At 41.2% G+C, this 21833-nt stretch overlaps 1 protein-coding gene across 6 annotated transcripts in view; it reads left to right on the forward strand.

The window, feature by feature from the left end:
* Nucleotides 1–21833, forward strand: part of LOC124862348 (histone deacetylase 5-like) — a 290249-nt gene that overhangs the window by 247456 nt on the left and 20960 nt on the right. For 3 of the 6 annotated variants that reach the window (XR_007036907.1, XR_007036905.1, XR_007036906.1), the window contains exons 23-29: nucleotides 3981–4100; nucleotides 4256–4353; nucleotides 13522–13640; nucleotides 13730–13863; nucleotides 14036–14117; nucleotides 14203–14368; nucleotides 17750–19372. Coding sequence is in view for 2 of the 6 variants with exons in the window: in XM_047356209.1 (XP_047212165.1) it covers nucleotides 3981–4100; nucleotides 4256–4353; nucleotides 13522–13640; nucleotides 13730–13863; nucleotides 14036–14117; nucleotides 14203–14368; nucleotides 17750–17789 (759 nt within the window). In the remaining 4 variants the exon portion in view is untranslated. Of the gene's footprint in view, nucleotides 1–3980; nucleotides 4101–4255; nucleotides 4354–13521; nucleotides 13641–13729; nucleotides 13864–14035; nucleotides 14118–14202; nucleotides 14369–17749; nucleotides 19614–21833 lie in introns of those variants that run through there. The other 3 variants (XM_047356209.1, XM_047356208.1, XR_007036908.1) reach the window with 2 other exon arrangements.

The following is a 21833-nucleotide window of genomic DNA, read 5'->3' on the forward strand; positions in this document are numbered from 1 at the left end:
TTTCACGTTCTAGAAGCTACATATGGCTCTTTGTTTAACTGTGGCATCGGTTGAGCTTCTGTTGCCAACAACTTAATGTTCTCCTTATACAGATGATACACTTGGCCGTTTTTCAGTGTTTAACCCTGTCTCTCCTAGACATAGCTACTGACTGAGCTTTAATTATGACTAACTGTAGGTTCTCTCTTTCGTGCTCTAGATTTAAAAACTGGCTCAGAGTTCACCTGCTTAGCTGTCTTTCTCTCCTAGATGAAGCCACTAAAGGAGCTACTATTATTTCTTTTTGTGGTGTTCTGTTTATGTCTCTGCTCTGTTTTCTCAAACCCCCAGTCGGTCGTGGCAGATGGCCACTCAAATTGAGCCTGGTTCTGCTAGAGGTTTCTTCCTGTTAAAAGGCAGTTTTTCTCTCCACTGCCACTACATGCATGCTCAGTGTGAGGGATTGCTGCAAAGTCAACGCCAGTAACTGTCCAGAATCAGAATCAGAATTATTTATTTGTCATTGCTCCACATGGGTGCAATGAAATTTTCAAAACAAAACAAAAACAGTGCAGGCAAGTAGTGCAAATTAAAGAAAATAAATATTAAAAAGTTTAAAAGTTATAAAAAGTTATAAAAAAGTTATAAAAAAAGGACTGTACAGGTGGAAAAAAATAATATATATATATACAAGAATATTTACAGGTTGTTCCAGTATTGCACATGAGGAGCATATTGCACTTGGTGTTGAAGAAATTGCACAGAATGTATTTACTGTTTATGTCATTATTGATAGTAACAGTTGTTACAGTGTACATGAGGCGTTCAGGGCAACAACAGCTCTCGGAAAAAAGCTGTTTTTCAGTCTGTTTGTTTTTGTCCTTATTGCCCTGAAACGCCTCCCAGGGGGGAGCAGTTGAAAAAGATGGTGACCGGGGTGCGAGGAGTCCCTGATGATGCTGCGGGCTCTCCTGAGGCAGCGGGTGGAGTAAATCTCCTCCAGGGAGGGGAGAGGGCAGCCAGTCAGTCTCTGGGCGGTGTTGATGACCCGTCGGAGCTGCTTCAACTCTGCTGCAGTGCAGCTGGAGAACCACATCGAGATGCCGCAGCTCAGCACTCCACAGAGCAGCGGTAGAAGGACAACAGCAGCTCTGGTCACAGGTTGTTCTTCTTGAGAATCCTCAGGAAGTACAGTCTCTGCTGCGCCTTCTTCAGGATCGCCGTAGAGTTAGTAGTCCACATCAGATCCTCGCTGATGTGGGTGCCCAGGAACCTGAAGTCCACTGTCGCTATATGCTCATCCAAGAGGAGTGACTGCTACAAGTCACTGATTCAATGCAATCGGCTGGGTTTCCTTAGATAGAAAAATACTTTTAACTAATTTGAATAATAGCCTGAATCCTACTGCACTGTTTGACATTTAGGATCAATTGGAATGTATGTACTTGACTTGAAATATGTATGATTCGATTAAATTGACTTTGAAGTCAATTCGAGGTACTTGAGACAGCGTGTGGTGAATTGGCGCTATATTAATAAACTATATTCAATTCAATACAATTCAACATTAGTTTATTCATCCCAAAGGGAAATTAAATGTTGTAGCTCATATTATGAAGGTTTCTTCAAAGAGCTGTTGTAGATGCTGATGGCTGTGGGCAGGAAGGATCTCCTGTAGAGGTCTGTCTTTCAGCACATCTGAAGAAGCCTCTGACTGAAGACACTCTGTTGTTGTAGGACAGTCTCATGAAGAGGATGCTCAGGGTTCTCCATAATTTTCTTCGTTTTATGAAGAATCCTTCTAGGCACAATGATCTCCAGAGGTTCTAAGAGTAGTCCCCAGAGCTATTATTAGCTACCCCAGCAGATGATAGCAGAAGAGATCACACTCTCCACAACAGACTTACAGAAGATATGCAACATCTTGCTGCAAACACCAAAGGACCTAAGCTTCCTCAAGAAGTACAGTCCGCTCTGTCCCTTCTTGTAGACGGCTTCACAGTTGCATCTCCACTCCAGTCTGTTGTCCATATCAGTAAACTGAATTGAAAAAGTCAGTGAAACGTCACTTTTCTTTTGGTTTATTATCTGTGAAACATGCAACAAATAAAATGCCACTAGGCACCTGTTTTGTTGCGAAATGCGAGGAACGGTATAAAAAAATGTTTCAAAATCTATAAATTTAACTCAGGAAAGGTAAGGGATTTTAATAATGCCATAAGGGAGTTTTTCCTCTCCATTGTCGCTACATACAGGGGTTGGACAATGAAACTGAAACACCTGGTTTTAGACCACAATAATTTATTAGTATGGTGTAGGGCCTCCTTTTGCGGCCAATTCGTCTTGGGAATGACATATACAAGTCCTGCACAGTGGTCAGAGGGATTTTAAGCAATTCTTCTTGCAGGATAGTGGCCAGGTCACTACGTGATACTGGTGGAGGAAAACGTTTCTTGACTCGCTCCTCCAAAACACCCCAAAGTGGCTCAATAATATTTAGATCTGGTGACTGTGCAGGCCATGGGAGATGTTCAACTTCACTTTCATGTTCATCAAACCAATCTTTCACCAGTCTTGCTGTGTGTATTGGTGCATTGTCATCCTGATACACGGCACCGCCTTCAGGATACAATGTTTGGACCATTGGATGCACATGGTCCTCAAGAATGGTTCGGTCGTCCTTGGCAGTGACGCGCCCATCTAGCACAAGTATTGGGCCAAGGGAATGCCATGATATGGCAGCCCAAACCATCACTGACCCACCCCCATGCTTCACTCTGGGCATGCAACAGTCTGGGTGGTATGCTTCTTTGGGGCTTCTCCACACCGTAACTCTCCCGGATGTGGGGAAAACAGTAAAGGTGGACCCATCAGAGAACAATACATGTTTCACATTGTCCACAGCCCAAGATTTGCGCTCCTTGCACCATTGAAACCGACGTTTGGCATTGGCATGAGTGACCAAAGGTTTGGCTATAGCAGCCCGGCCCTGTATATTGACCCTGTTGAGCTCCCGACTGACAGTTCTGGTGGAAACAGGAGAGTTGAGGTGCACATTTAATTCAGCCGTGATTTGGGCAGCCGTGGTTTTATGTTTTTTGGATACAATCCGGGTTAGCACCCAAATATCCCTTTCAGACAGCTTCCTCTTGCGTCCACAGTTAATCCTGTTGGATTTGTTTCGTCCCTCTTGGTGGTATGCTGACATTATCCTGGATACCGTGGCTCTTGATACATCACAAAGACTTGCTGTCTTGGTCACAGATGCGCCAGCAAGACATGCACCAACAATTTGTCCTCTTTTGAACTCTGGTATGTCACCCATAATGTTGTGTGCATTTCAATATTTTGAGCAAAACTGTGATCTAACCCTGCTAATTGAACCTTCACACTCTGCTCTTACTGGTGCAATGTGCAATCAAAGAAGACTGGCTACCAGGCTGGTCCAATTTAGCCATGAAACCTCCCACACTAAAATGACTGGTGTTTCAGTTTCATTGTCCAACCCCTGTACATGTATGAGGGATTGCTGCAAAGTCAACACCAGTGACTGTCCACTGTCTCTACATGCTCATCCAGGAGGAGTGAATGCTACAAGTCTCTGACTTGATGCAATCTGCTGGGTTCTCTTAGATAGAAAAAATGTTTATCCAATTTTGAATAAATAACTGAATCTGATTCCACTGTTTAATTATTAGGATTAATTTGAATGTATGTACCTGACATTTGTGAAGTGCCTTGAGACGACGTGTTGTGAATTGGCGCTATATAAATAAAACTGAATTGAATTGAATATGTGTGGCATGGTTTGTAATCACTAAACTCTTGGCTTTAAACATGAGACATGGTGACTGCCACATCATAACTGTTTCATGTCATATTTGAGAAGTGTCAAGAATGCAGAGGGATAAAATGTTGACCTAATTCACTGTGTTTTTTGTACCTCTATGCAAGCATCTTAGTGACCTTAAATCTGATGCCACTATAAACTGTCACGGCAGGACATTCACCATGGCAATGGCACCCAGCAGGCCTTCTACAATGATCCCAACGTGCTTTACATATCTCTGCATCGGTACGATGATGGAAATTTCTTTCCTGGTAGTGGAGCACCAGAGGAGGTATGTATTGATTTATTTACTAGTCAAATAGACCATTGTCATAAATAAATTTACTTAACAGAAGCAGCAATATTTTTTCCAAAGTATACAAAGTATCAAAGACACTGCACAATAAAACTACTGGCATTTAATTTATTAGTAATGCATCTCTGCAGGTGGGCTCAGGTGCAGGAGTTGGCTTTAATGTAAATATAGCATGGACTGGAGGAGTGGACCCTCCTATGGGTGATGTGGAGTACCTCACTGCCTTCAGGTAAATATTGACCATACTGGACCCTGTCAATTATCCTCTGAGTAAGATCTATGTGGGCCAAAGTATATATTTATTATATAGTGTTCCAAAATGGTTAAATCTGAAGCATGCAGGCGATACCTGGATGAGTCTGAAAAGCAACTCCACTCGTGCCATGTTTACAGTGATATATTAATTCAATTCAATTCAGTTGTATTTATATAGTGCCAATTCACAACACATATTGTCTCAAGGCACTTCACAAAGGGTTTGGAATGGTGCTGGGGTGTTGGGGAGGTTAGAATAAACTACTGAGTATTAGAGTTTGGACATTTTAGAATGGGCTATGTGTAAGGGTACTAAGTAAAATAATAAACTGATAAAGTGTGTCCATCTATAGCCCACTATTGGCCATTGTTATACTAAAAACATACTAAACATACTAAAAACAGAACAAGGATTGGGGGTACCTCTCTCTGTCAGACTGATTATAACCGTTGGAAAAGAGAAGGGGTCGCACAGGTAGCAGAAATGGAGTGTGTGTTACAATATAACCATAGCAACAAGGTGTGTTTTTTTACTAGTGGGACCAGCTGATTAATATCTCAAAACCTCAAATAATAATAAAAAAACCATACGAGCAGACAAAGATTTAATGAGGAGCGGCAAACACAAAGGAGGTGGATTAGCAGTGTTTTTCTTAACAACAGATGGTGTAATCCAGGACATGTTACTGTCAAGTGTCGTCTCTGCAGCCCAAATATTGAACTGTTAGCAGTAAGTTTTCGTCCATATTATTTATCCAGCGAGTTCACCGGTGTTATTTTGGCAACACTATATGTTCCACCTTTAGCTGTTGTCGACACTGCATGTGATGCCATCAGCTCAGTTGCTGCTAAGCTCCAGACACAACTACCCCAATGTGTTTGTGGCAATATCTGGTGATTTTAACCATGCTTCACTGTCTGCTACACTTCCAATGTTTCAACAGTTTGTCAGCTGCTCTACCAGAGAAAACAAAACGTGGATTTGTTTTATGCAAATTTTAAAGCCTCTAGGCAAATCAGATCACCATCTCGTTTTTCTCTGCTCAAAATATAAGCCCCTTGTTCACAGGCAACCTGTAATAAAGATAACTGTGAGAAGATGGTCACAGGAAGCTGAAGAATCCAACTGAGGTTGCTTTGAGGCTACAGTCCAGGACACACTGTGCAAGCCACATGGAGAGGACATAAATGTCATGAGTGAGTGTGTAACCGATATCTGTCTGGCTAACACCATACCCCATGAGAATGGTGAGATGCTTCCCCAATAACAAACCTTTGATCAATAGTGACCTGAAGGAACTGCTAAACAAGAAAAAAAAAAAGCCTTCAGAGAGGGAGATGGGAAATTATTGAGGACCTAAGCCTGAGTTAGCCAACAAGCAACTATCAGGACCTCCAGTACAAGACAGACCCATGTCATCTGCAGAATAACTCTAAAACTTAAGTACAGGGAGCTGGTGGACCGTTGTGTGGCATGGTGTGGATTTTAAGAGAAACAGGAAAAGGTCAATTTTACCATCATGGGAGAAGAAGTAGAGGTTTTGAGTATAAATACTTTGGTGTACACCTGGACAACAGACTGGAATGGAGATGCAACAGTGAAGCCATCTACAAGAAGGGACAGTGCTGAATATACTTCTTGAGGAAGCTGAGCTTTGGTGTTTGCAGCAAGATGTTGCATATCTTCCATTAGTCTTTTCTGGACAGATTCTGCAATCACCTGCTGAGGTAGTAGCATCAGAGCTCAACAAGCTAATAAAGAAGGCTGGCTCTGTTCTGGGTACTCCCTCTGGAACCTCTGGAGATCATTGCGCAAGGAAGCATTCTTCATAAAATAAAGAACACGAAAAACAAAGAGCATCCTCTTCATGAGTCTGTCATACAATATCAGAGTGTCTTCAGTCAGAGGCTTCTTCAGATGTGCTGTAAGACAGACCTCTACAGGAGATCCTTCCTGCCCACAGCCATCAGCATCTACAACAGCTCTTTGAAGAAACCTTCATAATATGAGCTACAACAATATTTAACGAAAACGAAAAACAAAGAGAATCCTCTTCATGAGACTGTCATACAACATCAAAGTGTCTTCAGTCAGAGGCTTCTTCAGATCTGCTGTGAGACATACCCTTACAGCAGATCCTTCCTGCCCACATCCATTAGCACCTAGCAAAATATTATATTTTTCTTTCTTGTTGAGTTAATGTATTTCACTTTTTCTTGCACTAGCACACTAGTAATTAACCTTCATTAGCAGTAACCTTACAGTATATATGCTACATACACTTACTGGCCACTTTATTAGGTACACCTGTCCAACTGCTCGTTAATGCAAATTTCTAATCAGCCAATCACATGGCAGCAACTCAATGCATTTAGGCCTGTTGACATAGTCAAGACGATCTGCTGCAGTTCAAACCGAGCATCAGAATGGGGAAGAAAGGTGATTTAAGTGACTTTGAACGTGGCATGATTGTTGGTGCCAGACGGGCTGGTCTGAGTATTTCAGAAATTGCTGATCTACTGGGATTTTCATGCATTACCATCTCTAGGGTTTACAGAGAATGGTCTGAAAAAGAGAAAATACCCAGTGAGCGGAAGCTCTTTGGGCTCAAATGCCTTGTTGATGCCAGAGGTCAGAGGAGAATGGCCAGACTAGTTCGAGCTGATAGAAAGGCAACAGTAACTCAAATAACCACTCGTTACAACCAAGGCATGCAGAAGAGCATCTCTGAACGCACAACACGTCGAACCTTGAGGCGGATGGGCTACAGCAGGAGAAGACCACACCGGGTGCCACTCCTGTCAGCTAAGAACAGGAAACTGAGGCTACAATTCGCACAGGCTCACCAAAATTGCACAATACAAGATTGGAAAAACGTTGCCTGGTCTGATGAGTTTCGATTTCTGCTGTGACATTCGGATGGTAGAGTCAGAATTTGGCATCAACAACATGAAAGCATGGATCCATCCTGCCTTGTATCAACGGTTCAGTCTGGTGGTGGTGGTGTAATGGTGTGGGGGATATTTTCTTGACACACTTTGGGCCCCTTAGTACCAATTGAGTATCGTGTCAACACCACAAACTACCTGAGTATTGTTGCTGACCATGTCCATCCCTATATGACCACAGTGTACCCATCTTCAAATAGTTACTTCCAGCAAGATAAAGCGCCATGTCATAAAGCACGAATCATCTCAGACTGGTTTCCTGAACATGACAATGAGTTCACTGTACTCAAATGGCCTCCACAGTCACCAGATCTCAATCCAAAAGAGCACCTTTGGGATGTGGTGGAACGGGAAATTCGCATCATGGATGCAGCCGACAAATCTGCAGCATCTGTGTGATGCTATCATATCAATATGGACCAAACTCTCTGAGAAATTCAGTTTCAGTTTTCACTTTATTTATATAGCGCCAATTCACAACACATGTTGTCTCAAGGCACTTCACAAAAGTCAGGTACATACATTCCAATTAATCCTAACCATTGAACAGTGCAGTCAGATTCAGTTATTTATTCAAATTGGTTAAACGTTTTTCTATCTAAGGAAACCCAACAGATTGCATCCAGTCAATAACTTGCAGCATTCACTCCTTCTGGATGAGCATGTAGAGACAGTGGACAGTCACTGGCGTTGACTTTGCAGCAATCCTTCATACTGAGCATGCATGTAGCGACAGTGGAGAGGAAAAACTCCCTTTTAACAGAAAGAAACCTCCAGCAGAACCAGGCTCAGTGTGAGCGGCCATCTGCCACGACCGACTGGGGGTTTGAGAGAACAGAGCAGAGACACAAAAAGAACAAAGAAGCACTGATCCAGGAGTACGTTCTATGGGAAGGAAAAGTAAATGTTAATGGATGTAGCTCCTTTAGTCATTTCACCTAGAAAGAAAGAACAGATAAACTCTAAGCCAGTTTTCAAGGTTAGAGTCTGAAAGAGAGCACATAGAGTTAGTTACACTAGAAGCTCAATCAGTAGCTATGTCTAGGGGAGAGAAAGGGTTAAACACTGTGGATCATCGGTAGAAGGTGAGCATTAAGTTGTTGCCAGCAGAAGCTTGGACGATGTGCCCCTCCAGAAAGCTATCACAGGTAGACACAGAGTCAGACCAGGTGTAGCTTCTAGGAAGAGAAAAGAGAGAGAACAAAGTTAAAAGCTGAAATAACAGCAAATAATGCAAAATTAGAGAGTAGTGTGAGAATGTAGCGAAGAGGGTGAAAGTGGTCATTATGTCCTCCAGCAGCCTAAGCCTATAGCAGCATAACTACAGAGATAGCTCAGGATAACCTAAGCCACTCTATAGGCTTCATCAAAAAGGAAAGTTTTAAGCCTAGCCTTAAAAGTAGACTGTTTGTCCATCTAGACCCCACTGATGGCCATTGTTATACTAAAAACCACAATGATTGGGATGCCTCTCTCTGTCAGATTGACCATAACCATTGGAAAAGAGAGGGGGTCATACAGGTAGCAGAAATGGAGGGTGTGTTTGCACCTCAACCATAACTGAGCCGGTTTAGGCTAAACCTGACTCCACCTTACTCCATCCAACAGGGAGGGAAGAAGACAAAAAACAAATGTTTCCGGTACCTTGTTGAATCTATGCCACGAAGGATTAAGGCACTTCTGAAGGCAAAAGGGGGTCCAACCCGATACTAGCACGGTGTACCTAATAAAGTGGCCGGTGAGTGTGGTTGTGTTATACAGGGGTTGGACAATGAAACTGAAACACCTGGTTTTAGACCACAATAATTTATAAGTATGGTGTAGGGCCTCCTTTAGCGGCCAATACAGCGTCAATTCGTCTTGGGAATGACATATACAAGTCCTGCACAGTGGTCAGAGGGATTTTAAGCAATTCTTCTTGCAGGATAGTGGCCAGGTCACTACGTGATACTGGTGGAGGAAAACGTTTCTTGACTCGCTCCCCCAAAACACCCCAAAGTGGCTCAATAATATTTAGATCTGGTGACTGTGCAGGCCATGGGAGATGTTCAACTTCACTTTCATGTTCATCAAACCAATCTTTCACCAGTCTTGCTGTGTGTATTGGTGCATTGTCATCCTGATACACGGCACCGCCTTCAGGATACAATGTTTGAACCATTGGATGCACATGGTCCTCAAGAATGGTTCGGTAGTCCTTGGCAGTGACGCGCCCATCTAGCACAAGTATTGGGCCAAGGGAATGCCATGATATGGCAGCCCAAACCATCACTGATCCACCCCCATGCTTCACTCTGGGCATGCAACAGTCTGGGTGGTATGCTTCTTTGGGGCTTCTCCACACCGTAACTCTCCCAGATGTGGGGAAAACAGTAAAGGTGGACTCATCAGAGAACAATACATGTTTCACATTGTCCACAGCCCAAGATTTGGAGCTCGTTGCACCATTGAAACCGACGTTTGGCATTGGCATGAGTGACCAAAGGTTTGGCTATAGCAGCCCTTCCATTTATATTTACCCTGTGGAGCTCCCGACTGACAGTTCTGGTGGAAACAGGAGAGTTGAGGTGCACATTTAATTCTGCCGTGATTTGGGCAGCCGTGGTTTTATGTTTTTTGGATACAATCCGGGTTAACACCCGAACATCCCTTTCAGACAGCTTCCTCTTGCGTCCACAGTTAATCTTGTTGGATGTGGTTCGTCCTTCTTGGTGGTATGCTGACATTACCCTGGATACCGTGGCTCTTGATACATCACAAAGACTTGCTGTCTTGGTCACAGATGCGCCAGCAAGACGTGCACCAACAATTTGTCCTCTTTTGAACTCTAGTATGTCGCCCATAATGTTGTGTGCATTTCAATATTTTGAGCAAAACTGTGCTCTAACCCTGCTAATTGAACCTTCACACTCTGCTCTTACTGGTGCAATGGGCAATCAATGAAGACTGGCTACCAGGCTGGTCCAATTTAGCCATGAAACCTCCCATACTAAAATGACAGGTGTTTCAGTTTCATTGTCCAACCCCTGTATATAACACAAGCACGGTACCTTACAAAAGTTACAAACGCAGTCTACATTGTATTTTATTTTATTTTTTGTCAGAGAACATTAGTATATGGGCTGCATGTTGGCGCAGTTGGTAGCACTGTTGCCTTGCAGCAAGAAGGTCCTGTGTTTGACTCCCGGCTGGGGGTCTTTCTGCATGGAGTTTACAGGTTCTCCCAGTGCATGCGTGGGTTCTCACCGGGTTCTCCGGCTTCCTCCCACAGTCCAAAGACATGCCTGTTAGGTTAATTGGTCTCTCTAAATTGTCCTTAGGTTTGTGAATGAGTGTGTGCCTGGTTGTTTGTGTGTTGCGCTGCAATGAACTGGCGACCTATCCAGGGCATGCCCTGCCTCTGGCCCGTAGACTGCTGGAGATAGGCATCAGCTCCCCCGCGACCCACAATGGAAGAAGCGGTATAGAAAATGACTGATTGACTGAACATTAGTATATTAAGTTTATTTCTATAGTACCAATTCACAACAAATTAAGGCACCTTACCAAGAAAATTAAATTTTAAGAGGAAGATTCAAATTAAACTAGAAACCTGCAAGCAGCTTTGAAGGCCCTCGCACCCCTGAGCGCAACTCGGGCTGTTGAGCAACCGCAGGAGCCTGGCATCACCTCATACACGCCACATACGATGACACCGCTTCACTTCAACACGTTGCCAGTAGGTGGCACTTTGAGCAACATGTCATATGATCTTCGGTCATGCAGAGTTTCAGTCTGGCAAAAAGCATTCAAAATTTGGAGTAAATCGGACCTTCCAGATGGAAGCTGCACTCACTTGTTTGTTTGTGGGCGGGGCTAAAATGACATCATCAATTGACTGTGTCAACATGTCCATCATTAAGTCATGATCATGTATACTACATTTAAAGTGGATCCGATGATGAATGAGGGAGATATAGCCCTTGAAGTGTCCTAGGGGGCGCTATTGATCCAAATTTAAATGTAATCCAATAGAGCTGTTTGTGGGCTGACAAAGATCATGCATATTCAGTTTGGAGTGAATGGGACCATGCATGTGTAATTTAGAGCCAAACGTATGGCTGTGGCGTGACATCATAATACGCCATGCCATCATAGGCACACTCTCCAGCTAAAGCAGTAAGTACTGGCGACTGTCTAAGACCATCATGTTATCTGTTACTTGGGACAGTTTCACATTGATAAGGTGAAGATCATCAAACACTGATTCTCTAAAGGAAAACGGGACACCTTCTGTTCTCAGGGGGCGGGGCTTTGATGATGTCAGCATCTGATCAGTGAATATTGTTCAGGCCTAGAGGCAGATCAATCCCAGAAGGTTTTATGTGTCTGTGACTTTCCTTGTAGGAGCTATATCAATTTAGTGCTTTATGGCGAGAAGTCATTTTTTGAGGCGTGGCCACGCCCACACGCTTTCATGTATCAAAAAGCTTTTGATAACTTTTAATCCCCAATCCCTTAAGAGTATACTGAGTGATTTTCAAGTCTGTAAGTCAAAAGCTGTAGGAGGAGTTCGCTCAGATATGCGTGCTAGAAACGGTGAAAACCGGGTCAAAATGGCAACTTCAATCCAAAATGGCCGACTTCCTGTTGGGTTTGGACCAAGGCTCCAATAGACTTTTTTGTAGGTCCTGAGAAGTTACATATGTGTACCGAATTTCACAATCCTCGGTCAAAGCATGGCTTGGGGCTGATTTTTTAAAGTTTTCTAGGGGGTGCTGTGGACGAATTAGGCCACGCCCACCAAATATGTCATCAGATCTCTGTTGGGGACTGGACAAGGTTCAATCACATTGAATTTGGTGCAGATCAAATGATCTATGTGGAAATTAGAGCCAAACGTATGGCCATGGCGTTACGTCTGACTTTGGCGCGCCGCCACAGCCACGCCCTTTTATGAAAAGACACTGTGCCTCAAACGAAGTTAGACCCACTAGTTATCTGTCTTCTGACACACTTTCAAGTTTATTGGGTCAAGAGGGTCATAGAGGCACCATTCCAAGTGAAAAAAGTGACTTCCGGTTCTGAGGGGGCGTGGCTTTGATGATGTCAGCATATGACCCCATAGGATTGTTGGGAAGCCGACGGCCCTCCTTCATGCCAACTTCGTGCCCTGGCCACGCCCCCTAAACATGTTCAAAAACTCACAATTTTGATAACTTTTAATCCCCCATCCCTTAACTGCATGTAGACCAAATATGAAGTCGATAGCTCAAAATCCCTAGGAGGAGTTCGTTAAAGTTCGAGGTGAGTAAAAGTGAAAAACGGGCAAAAATCGGCCTTTGACCCAAAATGGTCAACTTCCTGTGCATTTTAGGGCATACCCCCAAGATACTTTTTTTCTTGGTTTGAAGAGTTCTAGCATTGTGCCTAATTTCAGATCTGTACGACTTACGGTTTGGGCTATCTCACGTTTGGGGGCGTGGCTAAGTGGCTTGGCCACGCCCACTGATGACGACATTAAGGATCAAGAATTTTCGTTGGGGGACAATTTTGGGTGAAGTTTGGTGACTTTTGGGTTATGGCAAAGTCCCCGTATTGCCCCGCAATGACCAAACGGAATAAAGAATAAGAATTCGAGCGATTACAATAGGCCCTTGCAGTTTTCCTGCTCGGGCCTAATAAGAATTCGAGCGATTACAATAGGCCTTCGCAGCTGCTTTGCTGCTCGGGCCTAATTATTGTTCATATAGGTAAATCTCAATTAGAGTATTATTGAAAAGTTAATTTAATTTCAGTAACTCAATTTACAAGTTTTTTACAGTTGTTTAGATCAAAGCAAATTCATGTGGTATAACTGTCCAAGCAAAGTCCAGACCTAAATCCAATTGAGGCAAGACTTGGAAATTGATGTTCAGGGACACTTTCTAGTTAATCTAACTGAGATTGAGCTGTTTTCCACAGAAGAAAGAGTCTCTAGACATTTGTAAAACAAAACAAAAATCAAAACAACATATAATTTTCCTTCTATTTGACAGTTATTCACAAGTTTGTGTTGGTCTAAGTTTGTGATTTTAACAGGACAACATCTAAAAACCTTCCAGGGGTATGAAAACAGTGTAAATGGTTTCATAAAGAAATGTGTGAAAAATAAACTGTGAAGCAGAAGCACGGTCTAAGGACTTTTTTCCTAATGCCTGTTATGTGTGTTTAGGCGTGTGGTAATGCCCATAGCCCAGCAGTTCAGTCCAGATGTGGTCCTGGTGTCTGCAGGCTTTGATGCAGTGGAAGGTCATCAGTCGCCTCTGGGTGGCTACAATGTCTCTGCACAATGTGAGTGCAGTTTTTGTCCCATTTTTATATTTTGTTTTCCTTACTAGTTAAGCTGGTGTTTGTTACATGTGACAAAAACGTGTTTGCAGGTTTTGGGAAACTAACTCAGCTACTGATGGAACTGGCAGGTGGGCGGGTTGTAATGTCGCTCGAGGGTGGCCATGACCTCACTGCTATCTGTGATGCATCAGAGGCCTGCGTTTATGCACTCTTGGGAGATTTGGTAAAAAACAGACTCATCCCTGAACAGTTATGAGAAAATGTGAAATAAGCTATATTACAGGCTTGTTACAGCAAAACCTGTTGGAACCTTCAATTTACATGGATGCATGACAGTGTAAATATGCATATTAATGAACATTGATTACGACCAGCTCTCCCTGTCTATCTTTCAGTGTGACTCTGGGTTTCAGTGGCCTCAGGATAAGCCATGTCCAAAGGCTTGCACCTCCCTGGAGAGAGTAATTGAAATCCAGAGTAAGACGTGCTATCAGAATAGTGTCCATATAAAGCACCATTTTGTAGGATTCACTTTTGTCTTTGTCTCTGTCTGTTGCTTCAGGTAAGCACTGGCCTTGTCTCCAGAGCTCGTCTCAAAGCAGCGGTCACTCCGCGGAGGTTCCAGGCCAGTCTGAGAGAGATGAGGCCGAAACGGTCAGTGCCATGGCCTCGTTGAGTGTTGATGTGGAACAGCCAGGCTCACTTCTTGAAAACACAGAATCCAGCAGGTCTGTGAGCATTCTGTTGCTTTAACTAAAACCCAGTTAACCTAATGTTTATTTGTTAACATAGCCTTTGCTACTATTACTGTTGTTGTTGCTATTATTGTTTTGTATTCAAAAAACCTTGTGCTGAAATATGGCATTGAGTATAAAGAAATAATATTTCCTCATAACCCTGCCCTGTCTGACCATTTTTAATAAATTGGCTCCCTGGTTTATTTAGAGCACAATGCTAGAAATTTGGAAAAAACATGGTGCTCTACACACCTAGAGGATTCCTATGTAATCTGGAAAAACAGCCTACTGTTGTATAAAAAGACACTTCACCAAGCTAGAACAGCTTATTTCTCATCATTAATAGAAGAGAACAAGAATAATCCTAGGTTTCTCTTTAGTACAGTTGCTAAACTTACACAGAGTCATAGCTCTGTTGAGCCATCCATTCCCTTAGCTCTCAACAGTCATGACTTTATGGGATTCTTCTTAAATACAATTGATTCCATTAAAAATAAAAATCATTGACATACTCCCAAAGATGATTACTTCATCCTCAGCAAGTGAGACAACATTGGAAATAACTGCAGAACCTGATTTGTGTTTGGACTGCTTTTATCCTGTGGAGCTTCCTGAGTTATCAGAAATATTAGCTTCATCTAAACCTTCAACTTGTATGTTAGACCCAATCCCAACCAAATTATTTAAGGAAGTGTTCCCTCTGATTACCAGCCCCATTTTAGATATGATTAATCTATCCTTATTAAATGGATCAGAACCACAGGCATTTATGGTAGCTGTTATTAAACCTTTACTTAAGAAACCTTTGCTTGATCGAGATGACTTAAAAAATTACAGACCTATATCCAATCTTCCATTCTTATCTAAAATTCTTGAGAAAATAGTTGCTAATCAAATGTGTGAGCATTTACACAGCAATGACCTGTTTGAAGAGTTTCAGTCAGGCTTCAGAGCTCATCATAGCACTGAAACAGCTCGCCTGAAAGTCACTAATGATATTCTTATGGCCTCAGATAATGGACTTGTGTCTGTTCTGGTTCTGTTAGATCTCAGTGCTGCATTTGATACAGTCAACCATAATATTCTCTTAAAAAGGCTGGAATATGCTGTACGGCTAAGGGGAACAGCGCTAGGCTGGTTTAAATCTTATTTGTCTGACAGATTCCAGCTACAAGCATGTCTTGAAGACATAAAAATTTGGATGACTTTAAATTTTCTGGATGGCATTAAATTGACATCTGGTAATAAAGTAAAAAACCTTGGTGTTATTTTTGACCAGGACATGTCAGTTAAATCCCATATTAAACAGGTTTCTAGGATTTCCTTCTTTCACCTCCGGAACATTGCCAAAATTAGAAATATCCTATCCAGGAGTGACGCTGAAAAACTAGTCCATGCATTTGTTACTTCAAGGATGGACTATTGTAATTCTCTACTATCAGGATGACACAAAATGCAGTTAAGAGCCTTCAGCTGATTCAAAATGCTGCAGCAAGAGTTCTGATGAAAATTAAAAGGAGAGATCGTATTTCTCCTATTTTAGCTTCCCTTCATTGGCTCCCTGTTAAATCCAGAATAGAATTTAAAATTTTCCTCCTCACATATAAAGCCCTTAATGATCTAGCTCCATCATACATCAGAGATCTGATTGTTTCATATGTTCCTAACAGAGCACTTCGTTCTCAGACTGCAGGTTTACTGGTGGTTCCTAGAGTCTCTAGAAGTAGAATGGGAGGCAAATCCTTTAGTTATCAGGCTCCTCTCCTGTGGAACCAGCTCCCAGTTTTAGTCTGTGAGGCAGACACCCTGTCTACTTTTAAGGCTAGGCTTAAAACTTTCCTTTTTGATAAAGCTTAAAGTAAGGTTATCCTGAATTATCTCTGTAGCTATGCTGCTTTAGGCTTAAGCTGCTGGAGGACATAACCATTTTCACTCTCCCTGCTACATTATCATACTACTCTCCAATTGTGCGTCTTTTGCTGTTATTTCAGCTCTTAATTTATGTTCTCTCTTTGTTTTCTTCTCTTTCTAGAAGCCACATCTGATTTGGCTCTGTGTTTAGCTGTGTCACGTTCCCGGAGGGGGACATCGGCCAAGCTCCTGCTGCCAACAACTTAATGCTCACCTTATACAGATGATACACTGTCTTTCAGTGTTTAAGCATGTCTCTCCTAGACTTAGCTACTGTCTGAGCTTCTACTGTGACTAACTGTATGTGCTCTTTCATAGTCAAGTCTTGAAAACTGGCTGCTGTCTTTCTCTCCTAGATGAAGGCTTTAAAGGAGCTATAACCATTAATGTTTCACTTTTCTTTCCTATAGAACGTACTACTGGATTAGAGCTTCTGTGTTGTTTTTTTGTCTGTGTTCTCTCAAACCCCCAGTCAGTCGTGGAACACTAAGACTAGTTCTGCTGGAGGTTTCTTCCTGTTAAAATGGAGTTTTCCTCTCCACTGTCACTACATGCTCATCCAGGAGGAGTGAATGCTGCAAATCACTGACTCGATGCAATCTGCTGGGTTTCCTTAGACAGAAAAACTTTTTATCCATTTTGAATAAATAACTGAATCTGACTGCAGTGTTTGTTAGTTAGGATTAACTGGAATGTATGTATGTACCTGATTTGAAATTTATATGATTTGATTGAATTGAGTTAGCCCATTTTAAAGTTACCTACCTTTCACACAATGCAACAGGAAACAACACTCTCCAATTATTTTTATTTTTCCCAATTATTCTTCTCTTTTCCAATGGTTATAATCAGTCTGACAGAGAGAGGTATCCCTATCCTTGTGGTTTTTGAAATCTGTATCATTCAATTGAATTGACTTTGTAAAGTGCCTTGAGATGACATGTGTTGAGAATTGACGTTATAGAAATAAAACTGAATTGAATTGAATTATTTTAATTCCACTACACATGAAAATAAATATGTCTAAGTAGGTCTTGGGGAAAAAACATCTTTATCAGTTATCAATACTTCTAAGGACTTGCTTAACAGCTGTATGTATGCTCTGATTAAATTAGCAATAGCTGGATTATATTTACTACAATGGTGATTTTTAAAGACAATCGTTTGCACATAATTGTATTTATTAGAGTATATGGGGCAAAATACAATACAAACGCCACAAATTTTCAGATTTTTATTTGAAAAGAAAAACAATGTGTCCTTCGTGTTGCTCTAAAAGATTCTAAGATCCAGTGAATCTAGAATTAAAATAATTCAATTCAATTCAGTTTTGTGGTTACAACATGACAAAATACAGGTTTTGTGTGATGCTGTACATTAACAAATGTAATCAAAAGTAATTAATTTAATATAAAAGTCTTTCCAGTAATTAGGTGATGTCTGCTATTGAATTTTCTACAGGTCTACAGAGGAGCCAATGGAGGAAGAACCTATATTGTAAAGAAGAGCTCAGACCTAAAGCACAAAAAAAACTTCACCTCCTTCTAGCACCTCCATATCCTTCTTCTCCTGCTCCTCCACAAAGTGTGTATGTACACAAACACACACACACACACACAAACACACCCATACGCAGTGTGGAACTGAATCATTGTCGAGGACTTGGATTGGCTGAGAACATCTAAACGAGGCAGGCGAAAAAAGTCCTGTACAAAACATGGACACATCTGTTTTGTTGTGGTTCATCTGTCAAAGGGGGCGCATAAGACTTGTTGGCATCTCTGAGGAAACCAAAGACGAGGAGGGTCAGCAAGGTTGCATCTTCTGTACTCTACCAGTACGCGACATCACTGAACTTTGTTTAATCGTTCTTCTTTTATATTTCCTACTTATTTCTCTTGTTTCCACGGAGGCACTTTTACTGTGGAAATAAAAACCTTTTATTTGGTTGAAATGTCAGACAACAAGCTGACGTCTGGTCTTCTTGTGTCTGTCCTCGAAAAAAAATAGTCACTTGTTTGAGGAGTAACCCGTTTTAAAAAGATCGGGGAGCAAGAACTACTGGTGCCTTTTTTCTGTCTGACAACACAAATTATTCAATCAGAATCGACACGTCACTGCCAGTGCACCTCACCGAACCAAACAGCCTAGGAGGACTGAAAAACCGGTCAGATAACGGACACATGGCCACACATACACTGCTGTTGTTTCAGCCACTCAGTGTATATTTATTTCTTCATCTGAATGCCTTAGTTTTTCTTCTTTTTTTGACAAAGATGGGTAGAGGGAATCAGGAAAGCTCATAAGCCGTAATCTTTCCAGGTATTCCCAAAAGACTTATCTGATGTTCCCTGAGAGTTTTCAGTACAAGTGGAAATGTTTGTTAAACAGCTCATTTGATTGTTCGTAGGAAGTTGATGTAATATAATGATTCTGAGGAAACAATCTCAAGATCAACTTACCTTTTATAAAAATACACATTATTCTGCTGTGCATTGATTTCACTTGTTTCTATTAAAAGTCATGTGATGTGAGCCCCACACTTTGTTTCTTCTAAAGAGAATTTTGGACAGCGGTGCTTTTTTAAAATACCACAATGACCCCCCTTGATTTGTTTTATGTTTATTTTTCTATTATGTGTCATATATCCTTTTTTTGTGTAAATACTGTCTACCATCCAATTACGCATGGCAACATCAAAGCATACGTAGTGTGGTCTGTTTTTACTATATCTGTACATACGTGTATGTATAAACTACAGAATACTTTCTCTTTTTGTATGAAAAGCAAAAAATAATGTGTAAACAGTGTTTTATCCAATCAGATTAGATTTATGGATACATTCTTTTTGAAGATCTGATGTTTTAAACGTTTGGCCATTTGACAGGAAGTTAGTGCACGGCTTGATAGTGGCCACTGTCACCGCAGCGTGCTTGTTTGTTTGTTTACAGATGCCAATGGATGATAAGATGTTGTATCTTTTGGAGGAAAATGTTGTGCTCGGGTTCCTCTGACACGACCGCTGCTCTGTACTGCTCTCCTCAGGCAATCAGCAACAACTATACACAGGTGTTCAAATCAAAGGTAATCACTGGTTTAATAGGTGGGTCCAGTGACTGTAGCTTTGTAATCCAAAGTTTGTATTGCAACGTCCTATTTTACTGTAATTCATACACATTATAAATTAGGTAACGCTAAGTTGATTGTAGAATTGAATTACAGCTGCAGTGTTCAGACATCCTCTCTACATGGTAGACAATGGTAACTATAACATGATCTGCAAAGTAGAGTTTGTGTCAATAAACCTCTTCCAAACAATACATAATTAGTGCTTTTAAAGTAGAACAAATGTGCCTTTTTATTGCTTATTGACATCTCTGTTTGTTAGTACGTAGGTAAAACTTTACACAACCTTTACAAGGGTCACTGATGTTTGATTGTGACCACTTTAGGTTACTTGAAGGTACATGTAGTTGCATTTAAAAATAAAGATAGGGTGCCATTCCATAGTTAACAGGTCAAATGGTTTTTTAACATGAAGCATAAATACGTTTTAAACATTCAGCATAAATTCTGCATCCACTTACTGAATTAAAATTCTACTCCAGACATGGACCACAAAAGCTCATTGCTTTTAATTAACAAAGGAAACATCCCACAATATTGCACATTTTGCTGTTCTTCTGTTTATAGAGCAATACAAGCATAAAAAGCTGATATTAGCTGGTTAATCATTTGGGGTATCTGCTCAAGTAGCCAGCCTGCAATGCTTCAGGGATGTGCTTCTTGTAACATGCCAACTGCATTTTTCAGACAGCGTTAGCATGAATCTTCTTGACTACCTCGCTTCGTCTCTGAACTAAAACTGCTAGGACCTCCTGGACAAGCATGGACTTGTGTTTATCCTATTTTTAGTTCAGATGAACCACTGCTCAAAGATCCAGTTTTCACCTCTGCCTTGAAGGGGGCAATTATGATGTGGTTTGTATGCATTTAAAAAAGAAGAAGAAAAATACCTGAAAGAAAATATAGCCAATCAGATTATCAAAGTAGTTTTTATATGTTTTTGGTCCCCAAGGGATAAATGGTGTACACAGCATATCCCTCCTTAAACCGCCAACTTAAAGTGGTGGAGGGGTTTGAGTGCCTGAATGATCCTAGAGGCTATGTTGTCTGGGGCTTAAATGCCCCTGGTAGAGTCTCCCATGGCAAACAGGCTATAGGTGACAGGTCCGACAAAGAGCGGTTCAAGACACCTTCATGAGGACTAAACAAACGAGGCACGTGACGTCACCCGGTACGGCGGAGCCAGGGTCCCACCCTGGAGCCAGGCTTGGGGTTGGGACTAGAGGGTGACATGGGAGTGGATTTTCTCTCCTGTCCCATCCCGCTCCCACAGAAAAATGTCTTGTCCTATCCCAATCCCAGGCCAGCATAACGAAAAAAATCCTGTCCCATCCCACTCCTGGTAAATTGACTCCCACTCCCGTCCCGCTCCCATTTAGAACGACTCCCACTCCTGTGACTCTCCCATTTTTGTTTTCTTCATTTAGTCTTTTGGCAATTTCTTTGTTTGAAGGACCAGTTACGTCCCTGCTTTTAGCTGTAGTAAAGGCCAGTTAAAGTAAAAAGAATAATAATGAAGAAATAATAAAATATCAAACAAGGAAACAGACCATGCCTATCTTAGTTGAATAAACAATATGTACATAGTTGTATTTTACGCATTTATTAAGTGATTGTTTCCTTTGAACAATGACATTACGTTTATGTTTCAAATTGCTGAAATGAAAGAAAAATGCACCTAGCAAGGCATTACCTTCACAATTTAGAAATTGTACCTCAATGGTTCACAACCCTGGTCCTCAGGGACCCCTTCCCTGCAAGTTTTAGATGTGTGTCTGCTCCTGAACACCTGATTCAAATTCTGACATGACCTCCTATACAGGCATCAAACAATGGAGGGTCAAACTGGACAAAATTAATACAATAAAGTCATCATTAAATAAATAAATGTTGTGAATGTCCCATAAGTGAAGTAAATGTAACATGAAAGAAATGTAACATTAAATGTGCCATTAAATTAAAGGTACCATTTATTTATTTATTTAATACATAATTAGAAACAATAAATGTACCATTATATCATGAAATGGACTATTATGCAATTAAATGTGCCACTGAATAATTAAGTATAATTTTAAAGACGACATGACGTAATTAGTGGTACAGTTAATATTTAATGATGTATTAAATAAATTGTACATTTAATGGTACATTTAATTTTTTTCTATTTCACAACATATTTATTTAATATCTTCCCTTGATGAAGCCTTTCAACGAGGTCCGCGAGGGGACATGGGGGAATTTTTTCTCTTTTGCGTCCCCATGCAATACTTTTTGCGTTCTCACACAATAGTCTTTGCATTATCTCGCAATACTTTGTGGGATAGTTTCCAAACCAGATAACTGCAAAAATGGAACAAACACTACACCCGTTTTGAGATTTATTGAGTTTTATTTTGAAATCGGCCTTAAATAAAAT

This window comes from Girardinichthys multiradiatus, chromosome X (assembly GCF_021462225.1).
Source record: "Girardinichthys multiradiatus isolate DD_20200921_A chromosome X, DD_fGirMul_XY1, whole genome shotgun sequence".
Classification (NCBI taxonomy): domain Eukaryota; kingdom Metazoa; phylum Chordata; class Actinopteri; order Cyprinodontiformes; family Goodeidae; genus Girardinichthys; species Girardinichthys multiradiatus.